At 43.4% G+C, this 23,526-nt stretch overlaps 1 protein-coding gene across 1 annotated transcript in view; it reads right to left on the minus strand.

Annotated features, from left to right (window-relative positions):
* CdGAPr (GTPase-activating protein CdGAPr) overlaps positions 1-21,405 on the minus strand; it is a 124,648-nt gene extending 103,243 nt beyond the window's left edge. Inside the window, exons 1-2 of the mRNA XM_071584625.1 lie at positions 21,309-21,405; positions 19,705-19,956 (exon numbers count right to left, since the gene is read on the minus strand). Of these exons, the coding sequence (XP_071440726.1) occupies positions 19,705-19,815 (111 nt within the window). The 5' untranslated portion in view covers positions 19,816-19,956; positions 21,309-21,405. The remainder of the gene's footprint in view (positions 1-19,704; positions 19,957-21,308) is intronic.
* Positions 21,406-23,526: the final 2,121 nt, after the last annotated feature.

Raw genomic sequence — 23,526 nt, forward strand, 5'->3', positions numbered from 1 at the left:
TAGACCATTGAGGCGTAAACGGGCCAACTTCAGGGGCATCAAGCTGTGTGTAACACAAGATTGAAATGGCTTTCTTGCCCTACAGGAGCTAAAAGACGAACACTCTCTTCCGACTAATTTAATTGGAGCTGAGCAGAAAAGAGAAAGCCATGATTTGAACCAAAGCATTTAAAACGGAATTTGTACATTCATCTTCACTGTTTACTAAGCAAGACAATCAAATGGGTCGCGTCCCTGTGACCCTCTCCACGAGGACTCCCGGGACGACGCAGCTATGCACTTAAAATCGATTCCTTTCCTCCTAAATAATGCACCCCATCGCTTCAACGGCACGGTCCGGTGAGAAAGGAGATTAAAGGACGTACCTCGCGGCTTAAAGGCGTGCAAAAGGAGGATTCCCTTTTCTTTAAAGGAGGGAATCCCTTTCATCGACGTCCTGACGCGAAGAGGTAAATCGGAACGCCAGGTAGGATTCCCCGAGTCCCCGCGGCGAAGTAATTTGGAGCACGCGGATCGATCTCTGGGGATGTTCTTTATCCTTCCTGCCTCTCCCCGCGGATTTCCTTTCCTCTCTCTCCATTGCACGCGAGGAACCCAACTCGTCCACCACTCTAGGAGAGGAGGGAGAGGCAGACCTGACCGGTCCCTCGGTAATGTCCCGTCCCTCCCCCCCCCGCTCCGCAGAAAGGACCCAATCGCACCGCGGGCTAGGAGAATGAAGGGGAGATCGATCGATGGGCGAGTATCACGGATCAAAAGGCCGGAGAGGGCGTAGGCGTTCACAAACGGCCGCTTTCTTCCCTCGCCGTCGCAATCACTGGGCGGAATGGGAGGGTTGGGGGGGTGGGGGTGGGAAGGGAGACGGGAATCCAAGCCGCACGACATATGACCACGCCGAAGCGACCTCCTCTCACACTCTCCTCCTTAACTCGCCCCCCCACCCAGTCTGTCTGTCTCCTAGGCCAAAACCTACGGCGGATGAACACGGAAAAACGCTCGCGCATCAGAAGGCATCCTTTTTAATCTCGCGGATGCTGATGCACTCTCATGGCCTTGTCCGACAATTTTCGTGGACATAGTGACATGGCAAAGCCTTTGATATTTGCCCTGTCATGGCGTCCCTCTCTACCTCCGGGTCATTTCCGGTGACGTTTACGTTCACCAAAGAATTTTAATAATCACCATACAAACAACCCTTCTCCGGTTAAATCACCTAGAGAGGGAAGCAATTTCTTTTTGTGCTGCAGACATAGGAAAGTAGGTCAAGTGATAAATGGTCCATTCTCCAAGGAAGTAGATTTGAATTAATTCACGATCTACGAAATCAAAAGAGCGCTGAGTCAATGACTGTGCACGCATGTGGGGATGTTTATTACTTAATTAAGAATTACTGTTTATTATCCAGGAAGTAAATAAACAATTAAGACCCGTTATAGTATTCCAAAGTCAAATTTGTTAACAGCAAAATGAAAGTGGTGCCAAATAAAAAGTAAACCAAGACACAGTATTTAATGCTAAAATTACCCTAGAAAATTTTTCATTCAACAAACTGAATAGAATATTGAGCTTCGCAGTTACCCATTAGAGATCATTCAACGATAATTTTCTAAATTTAATGTAATACACAATACTTACAATCTTTTCTAGTAAATCTTCTAGAATCTAACAATATGCGAAATTCGCAAAATGGCCAAATAAAACAAAAAAATCCTCACGAAACATGAAATACATGCCGTTGTTTCACAATCGTGGCGTGTCACTCGTTTATTTATATCATATGAATTCTCATTTAGATCAACTGAATTGACCTGAGAAAAATAATGGGGTTTACAGATTTTTCGGGAAATAAAATTGATCAAAAATGAGGTCAGAGGGCAACGGCAATGATACAATTAATCAAAAAAGAGCATCCATAATTCATAGAACCGAGGAAAGGACTACCATAAAATTTATTTTTCAGGAATGTTATGCAAAACTTGCCATTTAATTATAATGAACGGAGAATACATCAATCAAATACACAGTATGCATTGTACTAGTAGCATTTAATGTAATTACGTCGCACCCGGAGCGTTTTTCGAGCCAATTACTTTTAACTGGCACGTAGGGAACCTTTGGGACGTTTGGTCTTTATTTATATTCATTACTTATATTTAGCATAATACATCAAGGAGGTATTAAGTCGGGGAATTAATTAGCGGAAACCTCTAATTACGCCCTGTTATAACTCTTACACGCAGAGCATCCAAACAAAAACGTCATTATATAAATAAATTAATAACATGTATGGAGCATACATATAAACCGCTTAGAATTTCTTTCATTACAAAATCGGATGAAAACTTTCAAGATTTCAGATTCTGAACCCAAACTGAGTTAGTTGTATGGAGGTGATACTCATTTTTCTTATGGTAACACCTGACATCAATAACCAAGAAACTAATAAAAACAAATCATTTAATGACAATAACTAAGTCAACGAATTTAACGGATATTATTAATGGAGATGGTTATCCAGACGAACATGTACAAGCAATCATATTACAATTGGAAAAAAAATGTTTAATGAGGTGGTCAAAGTACCTCATTCCTTACGGTAGGCCAGCCCGATAACGCTATAAATGTCCTCACCACAATTATTTTACTTATTTCATTGTAACTATATTTCACCTAATTTATTATTCTCTTCGATTTCCCACGTTTTCACCCCTCTACAAATGATGGGTAACGGGTATGCGATGTGTTTAAGAGCCGGGTGCACCATTATACTACTCTTATCCCTCTCCTCTAACTAAACTTCTTCTAGGCGCATTCTTTTCCTCTCAAAGAGAAGAAAAACATCCTCCACCGACAGAGTCAAAAATCTTCTCACGAAAGTCAGTGAAATGGAAAGTAATCGTCGAGATTTCTACCTCTAGAGCGCGTATCGCTATGAAAGAGAATCTTAAATTATTACCCGCGGAAAATAAATACCTTCTCAGCCGAGCAGTTCAACTGTGTCTCATAGGTAACTCACTGGCGAGGGTACGTGAAAGCAACCCCGATTACCCGATTCGTTATTCCTTTCATCTCTTATAACGAAAAAGCGGTCATCTAACTATAGCCCATTTTTAGTTTTTTAAGAAAAGTTTCGAAATAATATTATAAATTAAATTTACTCGAAACATCACAGACCTTTCGACGAACAAGAAACCAGCCCAGAAGGACATCACCAGAAATAGAGGGGCATATTTATCAACGAAAGGTGTTTGTTTTTCTTAAAGTGGGTGTTTTTCTATGTTTTAATTAATACATGAGTAATATTATTATTAAAATCGAAACACCAAGCCGTCACTCTAACTAGGACTATATAAAGCCAGAACATTAGCACTAAGTAAGTTACGAATACCGAAAATGTATCAATACCTCTTAATATCGTCTCGCTATTAGGACTACGTGGTTTGACGAAATCCATGAGGCAGGTAACTTCCCAACTTTAGAACTCCTATGAAATACAACGCTACGGACACACGATTGAACCTACTCGGTGTTCTGGCTACGTATCGACGATCGATAACACAAATGGATGATCCCTCAGGGCACATTTACATGTAACCGCAGGAGGGTTACCGCTGTTATGCGATGCCAAAGGAGCATCGGACGCCGACACATTACATTATCCTGAAGGATGGGTGGGTAACTCGGACGAGGAAAGGGTAAGGAGGGCTGGGCAAAAGAGGGAGGGAGGCCACTCTCCCGCCTCAATTAACTTGGCTCTCCACCCTGGAGGAGAGGATTCCGCGAAGGGGAGATTCCCCCAGGACTTGAGGAGGTCGGAAAGGAGGAAGAATGGGACAGTGGGGGAGGGGGCACATCCGCGGATGAGGGAGGGCATGGGAGGATTACGGAGGAAACAAAATGAGAAGGGGAGAGGGTGGCGGTGAAATGGACGAGTCAGAAATAAATAAGAAAAGAAGACGAGGACGGAGGAGCCGAGATTTACAAACGGGAGAGAAGCAGGCGTGTGGCATATCGATTGCTCCCGCTTTAATTAATAATCCTAAACTATCGCCAGTATCTCCTGTACCGATTTCAATCAGTAACACGTTTTTTACGCGGAATACACCACGAATATCCGGTGTTTAATCAGCGTAAACATTTCTCTCTGTACTCTCCTAATTTAAATAATAGCATGAATAAAGTGTCAAACTATCGAAGAGTGAAAATAATGAATTTAAACGCAACGAAAAATCAGTATGACACTACTGACGACAAATGCACGTAAGTTGCGTCAATGGGGTCAATCATACTTCTAACCCAAGGGTTAAACAATTAGATCACCATAGGACATTTTCTGATAAAAAAATACAGCAGAAATATATCGAATAAGACAGTTAAAAATTGCTTCAGTTGGATTTTTTTCGAAAGTTGAAAATTTCACTGCTGCCCACTAATTTGATGACTACTTACATAATGAATACCCAGCAGATAGTTTGATAAGCCCGATCAAAAGTTTTTTCAGGTATATATTTTTCTTAATAAAATACAGCGTTCCCTTAGCATATAGTTATGATTCAAAGGCGCTTTCAAATATACTAGAGTCATTATAGATTAAAAGAGGAGTAATTTTAAACGAATAACACATGATAATTTGCATACCCAATTACTGTAATTAAACGGAATGCATTATCGTAAAATCGCAAAGCTTAATACTCCCACGACGACACTACGCGTTACATAATAAGTAAATTATTTATTAAGAATCATTAATTAAGAGCACCTTACGTTCACATTAAAAAGAAAAATGTTGCAAAATTTCTGCCCAGCAGAAGAAAGACTAAAGAAAGCGAGTTGACACATTTTAGTGAGGTCATTGCGCTTTTCAGCGAACTAAGAAAGTTAACCGATTCACCTATTGAGAGTGTGTTAAAAATCAGGAATTTTCATTTATTAAGAGCTCAGCCGAAATTCCATTACGTCATGCTCGGCCTCCAGCGGAATTACCTTCCCTTTCGCGATTTCCCAAAATAGCAATCACCGAGGAACGTACGTACACTTCCGGCAGCAGGGAGGCACAAAAGGGTACTACCCACTTCATAGAGATAAAAATCACCACGCCCCGAAGCTGCCACGGCGAAGCGAGCTCTCGAGTGTGCAGAATGCAGCAGCATCCTCACCAACACGTACGCCTCCGAGGCCGAGAAAGAAAAGACGCGGGCGGAAAGAGGGAACTGGGGAAGGGAAGAAAATCAACACACCTTACGGAAGAGCACCGACCGATTCGATCCCGAAAGGTGCCCAATTCAAACATCGTCCGGGTAACACACGGCAGCACGTCACCCACATAAGATTGTGTTCTCGCTCGAAGAAAGATCGTAGAATATGTATACCGGAACATAAAAAGAGAATCGCAAAAAAATATCCACGCGGAACTGCAACTCAAGACTCAATAAAAACAACCAAACCAGGGAATTCAAAATACGATAAATCTGCAAGGGGAACCCGGAACATTGTTCGAGCAAGGATCTAACCGGCGTTCACCGAAATTAAACCCGGAAAAAAGAACTCCGGGGAAAAAAACAATTAAAGAGCAGGGATGGAGTACGAAATGAAACGTCGCGAGTTCAAGACTCGCGACGCTTAAAAAAATACACGGGGAACCAGAGTGGAAGAGACAAAGAGAGGCAGACCAGTAATAAGAAAACACCAACTCACTCGGCTGCAATAATCGTGGAAAAAACTGGGTTGGAAGGAGAAAGGTTTAAAAAAAATGAAGAGGGGAGTGGGGTCGGGCTGGCATCTGGGGGGCGGTTGAGGAGGAGAAATAAATAAAATGGAGAGGAAGGGGATAAAAAACGTAAGAACGAGAGATATCGAGGATGAGGAGGAGAGATAGGAAACTTTTCGAGAGCACAAGGAGAGGAGTGAGACAATGGGGCGGAAGGAAAGGGACGGGGTGGGAGGAAAAAGACGCGGCGGCCACCTAAGAGGATCCCGTGCAACGGGAGGGATGGGACTGATAAAGAAAGGGGGGAGGCGGGTGCACGGGGGGGCTCGAAGGGAAGAGACAGTGCCCCTGGAGGGTGCGGGTTGCAGAGACGAGTGTGTGGGGAAAGAGGCCGAGGGGAGGGTCTTGGGAGACGAGCGGGGAGGGAGGGTGTGCTGGGGGCGCGGAGGATCATCATGCATCCACATTCTACGTTTGTGCTCCGCACGCCAGACTACGGTGTATTACGCGGCGCCAGCAACAACCGGTAAGGGATTTAAGGAATTGGATTAGGAGTGGGGAACTACGAGCCGCTACCGTAAATTTATTTATATGCTCACAGAAAAAAAATCGCCATTATAGTTATTTTAAGTAGTATCGATGCACTAGTACCCCAGGAAGAATTTTTATTACACTCTTGGCCCGAGGGTAAACATAATTTGTGATCAGAAGAACTGATTGAACGTCGGACGTGGATCCATGTGCTATAAATGTTATTGATGACTTCAATCGAACTGTGTATCGTTTCAATTGACTCCCAACACAGACCGAGAAAACATTTTGGGACAATTTCCACTTTATCGCAACAATTCCACAGCTACGATCGAAGTTTCGCTACCTAAGTCCCTCCTCCTCTTGAGACTCTCTCTCCGCATCTCGACGCTCTGCCATGCACAACACCGGTGCCCCCCGACTGTGCGCCTATCCGTGTGATTCGAGCTGCCCTCCCTCCGCTGAACCATTCACAATCTCACGACCGAAACTGATCAGGGACGAAGCTCACACTGATGGCGTACTCAATACTAAGTATGATGAAAGATTCTGGCGGCAAAAGAGCACGGTTGCTTATAAATATTTAAATGACTGACCGATTTATCTGATTAAGAAAGGTGCGCGAACACTCCCGCGTCAAAATAAATTATTCCCTTAAGTATGTTTACTTTTTCCATTTATTTCAATCCTTCATCGGCAAATTAAATGATATATCAGAATTAAAATTTCAATGCTAACCTTTTCACAGCAATCGTGTTACTATGGAGAACTGCTATCGACCACTCTGGTGTATATCCACGAAAATATTCCATAAACTCGAAGGAAATGAATCAGCAACGATGGTAAACGTTTTAAGATGTTCCCAAAATTTCATCTGAATAATGAATTTCAACCCGATCCATTGAAATCAACCGAATCCCTAGATTTTTCAAGAATGACATTTAATTTCTCCATAATTTACAGGTTTTTTTTCAGATTTACAGGGCTGCAGAAACTCTTAGAAAGGTGAGCCAGCCCGGCGCATGTATGACTGCAGGTTGACAGGGGTAGGGAGAGAGGAAAGAGGGGCGGCGAAGGGACACGGGCGGACGGCTTATATTCATTCCTTCTTTTTTTATATTTTCCACTCCTCCTCGACGACCTACTTAGAGTGCATCCCCCAGAGGCATCTCACTTCGGGAGAGGGTGAATTTGGAATTAAATTAATAGAAGGGGGTGTAGCGGACGGCAAAGAGAGGGAGAGAGAAAAAGGAGGGACTCTCTGAGAGAGAGCGAGAACGTGGATTATTATCACTACTGCCTCTTGCTTTCTGCGAGGATAGGGGAAAGGAAAAAGCATGATAAAAATCAGCGCGCGTATACAGCCCGCGGGCCTCGGGACGTTCCGCGTCGTATTGTGCCGGCGAGAAAAAGTTCTACATTCCATTTATTCCGCGAGCAACTTTACCGACAACCCCCCCTCCCCACACACCTCCCTGGCTACGTACGCCCCGCTCGACCGCGCACAAATTAAAATGGCTCCCGGCGCTGTTGCGGGCCCCAAGTCTCGAACACAGAGCTCGACTAAAGGGCGTTGCCAAAGAAAGAAAAAAGAAACGAAGGGCCTCACGGTTTTCCTTTTTCCTCTCCATGGACGGAGTGCTCAAAAAGTTCGAGGGAAGTTGAGAACCCCACCCGAAAAGGGATTGCATTTTTTTAGGTCGCCCTCGATCCTGACCTTTTGAGTGGCGTCGATAGAAAAAAACTGGGGAGACTAATTTGCGAGCTGCCCAGAGACGAAGCCTGGCCGGGAGGAGGCCCCTCGCATAGAAGATTGTCTGATGAACAATAGATACCTGTAATTATGACGGCGCGTAAATTAAAGATCGTGATTGATTCGCGCCTTTCTCGCAACACGAAACATATATATATATATATTTATATATATATATATATATAAATATATATATATATATATATATATATATATATTTAAAATATATATATATGTATATTATTATATATATTTTTATTATATTTATATATATATATATATATATATATATATATAATAAAAATATCTTCGAAATGGAACGCTCTTCGGCGACGCACAAATATATATATATATAACATTATATAATATTATATATATTATATATATATATATAATATAATTTTTTTATCCAGGTATACCTGTGTGTATAAAATTTAATTTGAGCATAGAAATATTCTCTTGCTTCATGATTTTTCGCATGGCAAGGGATAATTGATACCCCATCGTTAGGCGAAAGGAGCTCATCGTCTTAGATGGTGAACCAATAAACTACGAACGCATTAGGTACAAACGTAGAGCTCAGAAACTCATTACACTAAAAACCTCTGCGCGTAAACGAATCTGTATCTCATCATTGAACTCATAGCAGACAATGCTCACAAAAACTCTGTTAAGGCGCGACACCAACTGGAACTAAAACAGGAGGAGTATATCATCTTTTGAGACACAACGGCATACTTTCACCCTGATGTTACGTCTATGTTCGGCTATTTCATTACCGGATTGAAAGGATATGTGGATGAAAATACGTTAGCACATCACCATTCCCACCGTGCCGTATATCCATCATCATGCACCTCTCATGACAAGAGGTAACTCGGTCATCATTCGATTTTCGAATGCGACCCACAGTTACGCGAGGTCTCAGCTCCCATAGCTTTAATATCCCGAGTCTCCGGGGTACAACGCAGCATAGTCGAGCCTGACATCTCTGCATTGTGACGTCACGGTATTAAACTGAAGCAGCCAATGACTATGAAAGCGCGCTTCGAGCGGCGGGAGATTTAACGGAGAGCCACCACTGCTCGCGATCGACAGCTCTCTTTCCGAAGTAGTAGTAGTTTTAAGGGGAGGCGACCGACAGCTAAGGTCATTTGCGCCATAGGGGATGGACAGGAAAGGATGAAGGGTGGAGAGAAACCCGGCGTCGGCATTAGCCTGCTCTTTACGAAAGGCGCCAAAGGGTCCGCAGTTTAACGTCCCATCCGACGGACGGCGTACTCACTCAAAGTGCCCTCCACAAAGCACCTCAAGTAGGGATCGAGATACCTCTGAAAAATATTCAACACCGCCGGGATTTGAACCCGCGCCCTCAGGGTGGGAAGCCAGTACGTTAGCCCCCGCACCATCTCGATCCCCCTCTCTTTCCGAAATAACCCGCTTAGGATAAGAGATGAAGACAATTTAATTATCTACCGAGAGATTAAATCGGAAGACGCCGATGGGGAGATCCAGCCGAAATTAATTGGAGGCGGAGTCTTCGACGGATGCAGCGCGGGTGGAGAGGATTGGGGGAGGATGGTAAGGCGGGAGATCACGGCGGCTAACGTGTAAGGAGATTGATACGACCGAGACGGCGATGTGGAAAGGAATGGGAGGGGAGGGGAGAAGGACGGGGACAACGAGAGGCAAAAAGGAGATTATGGGGCAAAGGTGAAGGCGAGACTCGGACGAGCTTTTAAGTCGTACTGTGTGGATATCCGGCGGGCAGGACGGGGTTGGGATGCGAGATGGAATTTCGAGCTTAATGAGACCGTGCGCGGGGAGGAGGGAGGGGGGAGGGAAGTTGGCGACTCCGAAAAACAGAGTGACATTAAGGGGGAGGTTGGGTCGGGAGGAGAAAGATAGGGAGAAAGACGACGGAGCTGGAGAGAGAACAAATGGAAAACGAAATAAGAACGTGGCGATATGAAGGGAGTTAAAGTAATGAGGGGTGATGACTCGCATACGCAGACGGGGATGAAGAGTAATGTTGGAAGAAGAAATGGAATGAATGGAAGAATGGGCCCAAGGATTTGGTGAAAACGAGAGACATGAGAACGAAGGTGGAAACTTGAGAGAAGGGAGTGGGGGGATGAAGAACCGTGGAATGGGGAGGCTAAGAAAGGTTGCGAGCGGTAACGAAGGAGCCCGGGTTTCCGTCGGTAGGTTGCGGAAACGTCGGCGGCTGGGGAAAATCCCGCCGGCACGCACGGGCAACCACACGGAATGACTCTGGACGAGAGCACAGTGCACGTGGGTCCATCCCCTTTCCTTGGCCTCCGCCGAAGATTGAAGCGGAGGCTGGCTAACTCCTTCGCGAGAGAGAACAAGGCATTTGCTTTCAAGGTCTCATTGCAAAGAGCACGAGTGATGACCAGAAAGACTGCTGGACTACGCGTAAAACAGAAATATATCCAAAGTAAATCAATTAAAAGTTACCACTGCTAATTGCAACACACACATACTTGGATAAGACATCTATGGATTACTAGCAAACATAGCGACGGAAATTGGTCTGCAATTTATAAGAAAGCGTGACAATAAACAAGGAGAGACATAAATTAATTGCGAAAAAACATTGTAATTTTTTATTGACATTAACAGATTAAAATGCACAGAAACGGCTCACATAGGCATAATTTTATGCGAAGTTTACAAACACAATTAACTTTTTATATCTTAAATTTTACCATGGTCAGTTTTTTAACTAGCTTTGGTCAACACCATATGAGTCATATTAACGAATTAGTCATCCCCCGAAGTAAAATACAATTAGCATAACTATTAATTAATTAACTCAAATCATAGTAGTATGATCCAGAGTTTCAAGCCTATTCGACAGCTTTTCACATTACACCGTAAGCTTGAATTTCCGTCAAATAACAAAAGTGTCCACGCCTGACACCAGATTCAAATCAGGTAACTTGAAAGATTAGTCTACGAACACGTTTCCCATCGGAGAAACAGCTACTACGAGGCCAACTCCGAGACAACCTTTCGCTAGATGAAGAAAAACAATAATCACGACAAGGCGGTTGAATAACTGCATGTAAATTTCTAGGAAATAATTAGATAATTTGAAACGCTTGTATGTGAATTGACCGTGGGTCGTATTCCACTATAACGCATTTTCAATTAATATCCCAGTTCACACCGGAAATCACAAGAAATCTTCCCATAACATAAATCCATACGAGATCACGACATTCTGCAACTCGCATTGATCACTCAACCTAGAGTATGGCATGGGGATGTATGGTATTTCCTCGGGGGAACTACAGTTAAGCTTGGTGGTGAGCGACGCAAGGTGCCAACGGGAAAACGCACGAAACTGCAAACGCTCCTTGTTTCAGCGACGACCACTGATTAAAAAAATGACATTCACGGAACGGAAGACCTCCCGTCCCCGCTGAAATCCGGCCGCGGTTTCCGCAGTCGTTATATACCCGTTTATTAATGGGTTCAAGTCGCACACGCCTGCCTCCCTCCACTCTCGAGCCCCCAACTCTTCCCTTCCTCATTTACCATATCCTATTTATCGCGGTGCAGCAACTGCCGAGCCTACATGGCTTAAACCTACGCCTTTAAACTCCCTCTCTCGCCTCGAAATCGATCTAAAATATTGACTGTCACCGCTGGAGGAAACCCGGGGGCGTATTCTCTCCCTCCGCCGACGAGACTACGGTAAACAAAGTAAGAGTTTCAGGTCCTGATCCAACGCAACGTCGATGCCTGCATGTTATCGGGAAACGGAGATGGAGCGCGTGGGGAGTTGGAGATCCCAGACCTCTTGCTGTGCCGACTATTGACACTCGGCGAGAGAACGGACGGCCTATACGATATGCGAAACAAGTGCAAAGTTTGGAGTTCTACATATGTCTCCTACTCCTCAGCCGACGCTACCTCGGGAACAATAATTAACTCAAGTTTTCCCACCTGATATGGCCTGGAGGAAGTTTTACCTCATTTCATCAGCCATGCGTGCACATAAAGTTTAAGCATGACCACACTCGCATATATTTGCCTGGTTGCTTTCAGATAAGCTGGTAAAATAACACTTGACCAAGGAGCGAATGAAGTCACCGGGAGAACGAGAGAAAATTTGCAAGAAAATGTGCACTCTTTCCCTCCTCGACACAAAAGGAGTTTGTGTTTTACGGTTTGGCTTGTATAAACAAATGATGACCACTTAGTGCCCACATAGGCAAGTCCGTCCGGAGAAACGTGCCCTCGAATAAATTATAATAAGGTATTAAATTCCCGGGGAAATGGTTATAAAAATTTAACTTCCACCGGTACATCATAACCTTCATGGATTCAGTATTTTCAGAGTCAAATAGGTGTAGACACGACATAAACGCCACGCCCATGACGTGCGAATCACTATTTTTAGGTATCTTCAAAATTATTTTAAATGAAATACGTTGCCTCCTTGTGGATTCACACTTTTAACACACATACGTAAAATTTGTACTTGCTTTGACTTGGAGATTGGGCTACTGGCCATGGAATTCATTTTTGTTACCCCTAAATTATAATTTCTGCCTTTGTAACAGTTGTACCGCTATTCACGAGAGTGGCAGCATAAATTCATTTATCATAACCATTTTTACTCGCACGGTGTATGGATGGGTGGCGGGCTTCCGGTACATATTCGGCAACAAATACATCATCCCTCAGTCGCCGGGAGTCGCGATTCCCTTATCCGGCAAATGAGGCGCAATCCGGAACTACAAATGCGCCCCAAAACAATAAATATTCGTAGGGTACTCTTAAGTTTTGGGGGCGGATGGTGGAGCAGAGCCCCCGCAGGGATAAGCACCCGACTGCGCAATAAATCACTTTTGGACGCCCCATGCGTCAGAAGCATTGAAAGGATCCCACTGGGAGAACCCGGATATCGACGGAGCGATAAATATCGATTGCGGATTGTTTTAGCCTAATATCCAAAAAAGAGTACGACCGTAAGGAGGCGAGAAAAGGAATCTCCCCCGTACCTCACACCGCAGCGCAGGGGCCACCACTTCCAGAGACCCGAACTAAGTTGGTGGGGGAGGGGAAGAGAGGAGGGGCGTTTGCATCCCCGGGCCAGGTTCCCATGGAAACACTGGGGGGAGACAGCGAAGGGGTTTGTATCGCCCTCCGACCCTCCTCGAAGACTGCTCGAAAGCCTCCTTCCTTCCGTAAAGGTCCACGAACTCGAGAGTGCTCCCCGGCCATTACGAGGGTTCTCCTCCACCGGGGTGGGTGGCGGGTGTGGGAGTCTGATACCCGCACGAGCAAGAGGAGGGGGCAAGGGGGAGTCAATTTGACTGAGGGATAGAGGGGGCGTTTCCGAGGGACGGGCGGGAGATGGCTTCGGGGCGGAGGCGGCGTCTCGGGAGGGGGATTTGGCACAGGAGGGAGCCGAGACGCGGCGTGCAGGTGCTCGGGGAAGCGGCGTTGTGGGGACCGAAGAAGAAGATGCTTAAGTTGTCCGAGACAGGTTTGTCCCATGATCTACAAGCGGGCCGCTAATTCCTTTTAAAGTTTGCCTGCCGCTTTGCGGGGGCGGCGGTGGTGGTAAATTTCCCGGGGAAAAATTTCCTCGGGAGCGCCGCCATGAGGTTAATTCGTCCTTTTACATGCCATAAATTCGCATTACCGTCTCGAGATAGAACGAGGCTGGGAGCATAACGTTAATTAACGAGTGCGCAGAAGAACGAGAAATCGTGGGGAAAGCCAACTTGCCCTTCTGAAAATATTTCTGTAGGTTACGGAAGGCGCATTTCATTGCGAACACTTAGACCCGTAGATCAACCTATGGCCTTTGAAGACGAACCGGCGCACCATCCCTATTTTACGATATGAGTAAATCTTATGGTAGGGGAATTAGGGGACGGTTTGAAAGGGACCACTGCCAAAAAAAGGAAAAAAACGATGAATATGTGAATGACAATTCCAGGCAAAGCCTTTTCAAAGCGTAATCGGAATTTTGTTGGTAACTCACTTCAGACACATCCATTTTCGAATTTATGATTGCGTCTGAATGGGACTGATAATAAATTATTATGTCGCTCATAGGAGATTGACTGAACATGACTATATTGTTCAATACTATTCACGACTGTATTTTTACTTGATAAAGAAAAATATGACGCTATTTTTCACGATCCTTATACGTAGTGAAAATTAATGTACACATAACAGATATTCCAAGAGCAGGATTAAAGTCAAATTCAGAGAAACGTTTTCGAAGAAATTCAATGTTTCTGGCTATGAGCGATTTTCGGTCCCAGATCTCGAAACGATCTCAATTATTTACGAGCTATGAGGACTCGATACTAAATGGATCAGAATTCAACAGTAAAAAGACACAACCTAACAAAGTAAGTCCACGAAAATTAAGACTTAAATCTGAAGAATGTCCACGAAACGCCGCCTATGAAAATTACTCATTAGGACGGTATTACTGAAAGGAATGAGGATAGAAGATAAAACCCAGAGTTGATTAAACGCCTCGGGGAGAAAGACCTGAAGGAGGTCTTGCAGTCGTCCCCCATGATAAATTCCTCCATAGCAATTGGAGGAAGGAGTTCTTCTGACGCGTTTTTTAATTCACTACGAAGAGAAACGGAAAACATCCTCATTTCAAAGTTATTAAGGAAGTAAGAGCGGACTAATACACCCATTTCATTCCTGGGTCACAAAATCCAACCGAAGCAACGCATTTGGCAAAATTCGCTTTGCCAAACCCTGGTAACCACAATTGTAGACGAGACACGTATTAGCGATGCTCATACATTTCCCCAATCGAAGGATGTTGAATGGTTGCTCACGTAGCTGCTTCTTACACTATGCAATTTTTACGAACACCAGAGGCCAACTTAAGGTACAAGGGCTGTTTGAAATATTTATTTTAAAATATGAAGGGCTTTCTTTACCGATCAGTAACCTAAATCTAAAACATTACCCAATAAACAGGTGAAATCACAAATCCGTGATCGCTCCTCCGTGATTCGTCCACATACGACAAGGATGCGGCATCGAAGACATTCCGCCTCCGAATGAAAAATTTATTTTATCGCTAAAAGTGATCTTTACGGCAAAGATAGACAAAAACACATTTTTGAACAGAGAGAAAATAATTAGGACCACAGTTATTATTAGCAGGCGCGGCTGTGTATAACATTCTTGCGACTCGGTCTTAACGCACCGTAGACATATTTCTGGAAAACAACCCTAGCCACCAAAATCATGACACAAAAAAAGAATGAAAGGAGAAAATAAGTGCCCGAAATTTATTGCTTACCAAAGGTTCGACCATTCTGATGCCTTTCAATATTTAGATAACTTTAAAAACTGCCATCGTAGTAAAATAATCTTTAGCTTACTGCAGCTTGTACTAAACTGCATCAGTCAGGTTGTTGAATGAGAGAAACAGAGGGCACGATAAATGTGTACACCCACATTACAAAAAAAGAATGTTGAATTCATTTGAAAATTAATGGGAGGAACTATAACGGAAGACGAAGGATTAAGTTTTGAAATAATACGTTAAAGAAGCGAGCTACGTGGAATTGAAGAAGCTAACAGAGAAGAGAGCTGACAGGTGTGAGGAACTACTACAAGAAAACTAGAAGATTCTTATCTTCTGGCGATCTATACATTTTCGTGAAATCTAATTTGACATTTAAATTCAAAACAATTCACACAATAAATAAGCGTGCAGTTTATTTAGATCCGGTTATATCAATGTTGATAAAAATTTAAACGACCCTTCCAGGTTAATTAGATAGAAAAATATAACTGAGATAAAAATAAAAGATAAAAATCATTTCATAATAAATTGCGTAGTAGTGGAAACAGGCCATCAAGACAAACACAACAGGGTCATTTATTTAGCTTCCAACAGGCAGCGCCCTTTGAAAAGGGGATGAAAAGATTCCACTTTTACAATAAAAATCGGCAGCTTCCCTGACGCTGGACCCATTTCCCTGATCCGACAAACACCCTGGGGCGATCGCCAATTCTTCACCCCTGCTCACCACAAAGCATCGCTGCCCGAGGAGGAGAGAGACCAGGGTTCATCGAGTTAGGACGACAAGCGTGCCGCCCAGTCCCAGGACCTCCCAACTCGGCACACACCCGTCCTCACAATTTACGGGACTTGCGAGGGTTACGTGCCACCGGATTTCTACGCTTACGTCCACCCTTAGGGCAATAAACACTCCACGCGGAACAGAGGGCAGGGGACGGCGGAGGGAGGGGAACGACGAAGATGTGGGATAAAGCTGCATCGCGCGGGAGGAGAACGCAGAGTCCGAAAAGGGGCAGGAGAGGGGGAAAGGAAGGAAAGGCGTAGGGGCTTTGGGCGTAAGGGAGAGGGAGAAGACGCGTGCAACTCCGCAGGGTCACCGGCAGAGCGCCCGACACGACGCCACACCCCACGGCCCACATTCCGCCCACCCCCGTTCCAGCAGAGAATCCTGGCGGGAGGGAAAGGGGGTCGCACGCGGGGAGAGGGAGGAGGAGAGAAGGAGGGAATGCCCGACTCCCTCCGTTTGGAATTCCTGGACCGGGATGCTGTTCCCCCAGGCGTGTGTATCCTTTGCTCTTGCGAGAACTCTTTTGAAGGCGGGTCCAATGAATGGGATCGGAGCGACAAAAGTTTCATGCGTCGCATTGACAAGGTTCAACGTACAACACGCTGATTCGTTAAAAATTATTCCGACACAACGAAAATAGACATCACAAATGCTTCAAGACATGAGTTGAGAACTGGCGGAGGAAATTTTACTTTTCTGAATAAAAATCATCTTCTTGTAAATTAAGAGCCAGTTCACATTTGACCCCTATTTAAAAATCCGCAACCCAATTACATTTTGTTAGAATTGGGGAAACAGACGGCATATTAAAACAGCAATTTCGCCGAAAAAGTAGGGAAATACATTCTAAAATCGGTATAATAAGGCGTTTATCCGCGGAAAACAGGCAATGCAACAAATTACTTCATGCACATAACATCGACCTGAAATACAAATCGCGAACAATTTAATCCGAATGAATGTTACCAATATCCCCAAACCGAATGCAAACCCCAGCTACTTTTCCCGACAAACGCCCCATCGGATGTCATACACACTCGGATGGTTCCCGGTTATCGTCAAACAAACCCATTAAAGGACGATAGATATTATAAAAAATTCAAGAACACAAAAAATTGATATCGTATTTAGGCCTTGTAAGTAAATATTATAGAGATTATATTAGTATTATTTACAACCAAATCCATAATTATTAACCCAAAGGTTGGTTTCATAGGTACAGCTCACCTAGTACTATGCCCGATGGCGGGTGAATAAGCAGGGTATGGAAGGCAATCGGGGGGGAGTATGTAGGCAGGTAATGCCAAAGGGGTAGGAAGATCTTTTACACGAAAAATCACATAGCTAAGGTTAAGCTGGGAGTGACCAATGATCCAAAAAGGAATTGGGACCATTCAGTATGTTGCCCATTATTCTACCAGAAGGACTATCTCGCACCGTATTCATATCGTAACACGTAACGAATTTTTGGCAATATTTTTTAGAAAAATGCACATTATGCATGGATAGCGATAGAGTGAAATTATGTGAGGGAGAAAATAATGGTAGATGGGAAAGAAAAAGGGAATAATGTAGAATGTGAGGGATGGAAGATGGTGTAGGGGGAAGCAAGCCAAGGGAATGGTGGAAGAGTCGGTGGGAGGGAGCGAGCGTCTTACATGGAGGAGATGGATGCCTGGGTTCGTGGAGAATACGGAATGGCCGAGGGAAGAAGAAAAAACAAAGGAGAGCCATCCCACTGATGGAAGAGATGAGGTAAGAACCATCACTGGACGTGGAATTATGGCTCCGAGATGCGAGCGAGAGTGAGACCGCCGAAAAATTTCCTTAATACATCTTAGCCTCGATTCTTAAAACCCTCTCAGCCATTTCACCCCCCTCGCCGAATAGGAGTCTTCCTGGCTCCCCCGGGGATGAACGACGGAGACGGTGACAGAAAGTGGCAGCGAACCCGGGGGCGAAAGGACCACGCGATGGGAAAACCCATCGGTATTTCTACGTGCCCAATTCATTCCCCGAGACGAAAGAACTCCTTTTCAACTGTAAACCAGCACCAACACCCTCACGACTGAAGCTTTCTTCCAGCGCTCTGCAAGAGGGCGATCGATCTCCCGCGTATCTGGGCATCCAAACGTGGAGGAGGCGAGGGGAAATTAGGAGATTTGCGGCGCAGGCTCGCATGCGTGTGCACTCTTGACGTACGTACGTGCGTGCATTCCTTCGAGGACGCGGTTTGCCAGAAATGGCAGGCGGGCCCGTCGGTGAATGGATCTGTGGTGGCGGAAATGTGCGAGAGCATACTCCTCGCGTTGGTAATTTAAAATCAGCACCCGAGACACAAAGAAGTGAGCACAAGTGTGATAAAATAAATAAAAATGTTGCTTCGTTTGGTGGCATTCTTACGATCGTTACACGAGCCTGGCATATGTCAATTGAATACTGAACTAAAACTTAAGCTTTTCATCGAGTAGCAAAGTTTTCAGTTACAACTTTCCAATCAAAAGCTACCGATTACACTTCGTAAATTGCTCAATGGCCTGACCTAATTGATTCACGCCTCTCCTGAGACTGTTGATAAAAAATGCGCGCTTCCCCAATTGTGAATTTTTACTGTACCCTGTGATTCACACATGATAATATGTCGTTCTTCTCGTGAAAGTTGAGCCTTACCCCTTGGGTAACATTGGCCTACTGCAACTACTTCTCTTGAATTTCGATACCTCCTACTAAACCATTTAATCAAACTCCAAATATTCATCACATCAAATAGAAGTGAACCATTTAAAATATTAATTTTTCTGAGATTTTAGCTTTTAACATGCCGAGCCACGGTATGGACTAATAATGTCTTCCAGATGCCCCTAAGGTACACCATCTTCCAGGGATAGCCAACACTTAATGAAAAACAAGTGTTAAAATATCTGAAGGGATCGCAGGAATATTTTACGATCATTATAGGTTGTAGTTACGTTGTAAATTTCGATAAGTGTGCTAGTGACCGTCTTCATCGTAATTATCAGTCTCATGAATCAATTTGTATACTTAGAAAAACCTATTTAATATTTGCCATATGACATAAAAAGCACGGGAAATATCCTCTCGAACTGTTGTAAAACATTTATTTCGTCCGCATACCTTGCAACTTACCCAAAGCGGTTGGTTTTGTTAAAGACAAGATAACTCTGGCCCTGACTTCCACTGATCAACAAGTAAATCCATCAGCCCCTTATGAATACATTTCCAGGGATTTGGTTCGCTTTGAGAATTTTTCCGTTAACGCAGGACTCTCCTTCAATTCCAAAAGAAGAAGAGGCACCAAAATGAGCAGAAAGAGCTCTTTGATGTCCCTCTCACTCTTCTTGCGTCGGCAAAGCAGAATTTACTCTATTTTAAACGACGCCCTCTATTCCCTTTCCTTGAACGAGTTTCCTTTCCATTCGCACCAGACACATTTCCTTTGAAGCATCTTCCTTTGCGAAACAACTTGAAATATTTAATTTACGACAAGCTTTTGTAGGAAGAGAAAAGAGGGCCTTGAATCCAGCACTTATTCCTAAGATAACAAAAAAAATACGTCCGCTTACCTCTGCTGACTGCTCGGGGTTGGTCGTGGGGATGTTGGCTTCCGGGGGAAGTTCCGGGAGAGCTGAAAACTTCCGGTCGTAAACGCAGCGGTGAAGCTGCGAATCCAGCATTCTGAAGTTGTCATACGATCGCCTAAGAAGCCAGCTCCTTCCCAAGCTCGTGACTTGAACCACCCAGGAGCGATTTTCGTTTCCAACCCCACTGCCATCGGTGTCGTTTAGAGGTTTCAGTTCCTCTTCGCAAAGGGATACCTGCGGAAAATTTCGAATTCATTTCACTCAACACCTCCCTAAGAGAGACCATGGGATTTACAGCGGCGGAATGGTAGAAAACCAGGAGGAAGAACTCATCATTTTTATTCCCGAATCATTACAACCTTACGGATTTTAAGTAAATCAACAATACAACAATTTCAGAGTGTAAAAATCATTCGCCTTGACCGGGATACAAACCTGGGTCCCTCGATGTCCGGTCGAGTGCTTGATCCAGTTAAGCTATCGATTTATACACTCTGAAATTGTTACATTGTAATGCATATTAGGGGATGAATCCGTCAAAAGTTACTGCTGTGACATCTCCCGCAGTTTCATGGAATAAAGCAACAACTTGGTATCATCAGTGTTGCTACAGGAAGGGATCTACGATGTCCTCTTTAAGTTTTCCGAGTTAAAATTCGAATTTTCCACATGAAATTCTAGTTGAAGCAGCTTATGAAAGTTATAAATTCGAAAATATAATGAAAGTTCATCAGTAAATATGTGATGCTAGCATTACTACAACTTAAAATACAAATTAATGTAAACTGCGGGAATTACGTGATGCATACTAAAATATGAGACACGATCAATCCGTGCTTTGGAATTTTGAAGTCATTAACCTACAGGTATTTTGGAATCATTGATAAGTAAGCTCGTATTATTTTAGACATCTCTCACAAAACATGAAAATTGCCGAACACTGCAATGGATTTTCCCATTAAAAAAATATATTTTCATGACCAAAAATTAGTCTCTGGCCACACTCAAGTTTTCAGTAATTTATGGAATATATTTAGAATGGATAGATGATATGTTCAGAATATCAAACACTTTCCCATAAAATATGAGAAAGCACTACTGTAAACAGTTTCAAATAGAGACAATTATTCTGATAATTACCACATAACAAAGTGAAATTCCGTTTTAAATTGCTCTTCAATTAAATGGTGGTAATTCATACACCTATCTCCATTAGCGTAATGAAAAATGTATTCGAATTAATTAAATACTTTGACCGAGAAGCACAAAAAACAACATAATTCATCCTACTAACGACAAATGTGCATATTGCATAATGAGCTGAAAGGTGTGGCATTTTAATTATTGGAAATAAAAAGACTTCGTGGTCAAGATAGTGGGATACTTATTTCGCATGGAATTTAATTTCATCGGGCAATCATGGGAAATAGTAAATTGGAGCATTAGAGAACGAAGAGAAGCAATTAAAAGGGTTTGGTAACACGGGCTTCGGGGGAGATTTATTATGTAGAGGAAAATCGTATTTTATTTTCACTATCGGGGAAGAAATTCCATTGGACGGTGAATGGGATGGCTGGGCTCCTCACCTGCACTGGCCCCAACTCGACGTTTTCGTAATGGAAGTGTGCGCATTCGTCTAGCTTGGGGAACCTCGGGGCTCCCGAGCCGGCGGCTGCCGCGACGCTGTGCCCCCCCGCTCCGCCTCCGGCCCCGCCCCCTCCCGCTCCCGAAACGGAGGACACACCCCCCACGAGGTGTGTGATCCGGATGCTGCCCCCGGAGCCCCCCGCACCGGACCCTCCCCCCACAGGGCGGTGCAACTCCACGTCAGCATTCCCACCACTCTGCAACGAAGAAACATTCAATATTAATGACCAGGAGCACAAAGCATTATAATTCCTACATTAACAACTCCCGAAATTCACATGGCCGTTTCCTGTGACACACCTCATATTAGTAGTGATAACTTATTGCAATGCTTAGGGTACAAAAATCCGAGAGCAAATGGCTATTGCATATGGTATGCGTAATATGTAAAAATAATCAATACATACACACATAATACCATAAACATGTATGTACATAAATATAATCAATAAACAAGGATAATTGACAATCAAGTCTTACATATTATTTATATTATTAAGTAAATACAAAGTTTGACATTTGTAACATGCTATTATTAGCCTGTAAAATATTTTTTTAAGCAAGGGAATGCAGAGTCATTGCTTAAAACTTAGCACAGCTAAAGAGTTCCATATAATGATTAGGCTTACTACAAAAGATTTGAGAAATGACGTTGTTTTGAGAGCGTGGAAGAATAGGTTAGAAGGATAACTTTAAGTGTTCATAGTTCTGGCTGCAGGTGGATGACTGTAGGGATAAACAAAATGTACGTGTTTTTTCTCAATATGGGGAAATAGGTTCATCTCGTCGGAGATTGAAGATGTAGACATTGAAAATCTACATACATTCTGTACCCGTTGCACGCTTTCAGACATTTCGTCAGATAGGTCCCCAATAACCAGAGCGCAAGAATCGAAGTAAAGAATTAAGTTTTCTTTTCTAAGATAACTCAATAAACGCACGTTTATTTGCAATTTCATGCACGCCTTTAGGGAGAGCCACAGTGGGCCATGACCGCACCCCATGGTCATTTTCTAATGAAAATGTTGGGGCGCGCTGTCTCTCTAGTCTTATTTATACAAACTACAAATTATTTATCTCTTAAACACGCCAAGTTTCCATGCATGCAATTTTTTCAGCCTTTTTACGCGGCGAAAATCAACAAGGTTAGTTTTTTGAATTCCAACCAGCTCACATATATGTACAATATAAAAGGAAGCAGCCTCACATTTCAACAAACGAATGGCATCCTGGCTCCCGAATCAATGCCTGAATGAAAAGGCCATCAAATTTACTTTCACATATGCTTCTCACGCTAAGGTTAATGGTTTTCGGAGACTTTTAGTTCGATTTCCGGAGTTCTAGAGATTAGAGGAGCCTTACGTTTACTACTGGCGAAGGTGAATTTTTCAATGCTCAGTGTTCTTCTTATTCATTTCAATTCCGTGCGGAGAGTACATCAATTAAATAATTGGAATGACTAATGGATATTTCGCGAATACGTTATTTTCTAAGGCTAAAAAAATCCTGGGATACGCAGCTTATTTGGGTCGAAGAACTCGTCGACTAAGTAAACTTCTTGTGCTTGAATTAGCTGGCCTTAATGCCGAGGTCGACGAACTCAATGACCTCAGCAATGCCTCGCCATGTAGTCCTTAGAATATTATATGAGTACTTGCACTAAAATATGTAGCCACGCCATGCACGCTATATCAAAGCGGGAGGAATGATTTCGAATACTGGATAATATGGCATGGCTTTCAGTGAGTTAGGAAGCATTTAGTAGCGGAGATGTCTTGCGTCATAATTGTAACTACAATGTATTTGCTTTTAGTCAGCAAAGAAAATTTATTTCACAATGCTCTAAGGTATGTAAGAGTGTTTCCCCAAAAAAAGATTATTGTACTAAATAGTATGTTATTAGTCTACATGATTTAAATGTGAATGTTAATTTATGACAACATACACCTAAGCCAATTCCATTAATCCAAATTAAGCCGAGGGATTAATTAAAATAAAGGAACTTGCTAGGCAAAATAAAACATTTGGACCGTAATTACATATTATAAACGGGAACAAAAAATATTACTTAATCTCAGACGGCTGGCTTTGGAAAAAAAAGATGACAAAATGCCAAAACCTTGAAACACTCGGAAACATACTAAGGGAAACACACAA

Source organism: Hetaerina americana, unplaced genomic scaffold (genome assembly GCF_022747635.1).
Source record: "Hetaerina americana unplaced genomic scaffold, ioHetAmer1.1.p SCAF_2, whole genome shotgun sequence".
Taxonomy (NCBI): domain Eukaryota; kingdom Metazoa; phylum Arthropoda; class Insecta; order Odonata; family Calopterygidae; genus Hetaerina; species Hetaerina americana.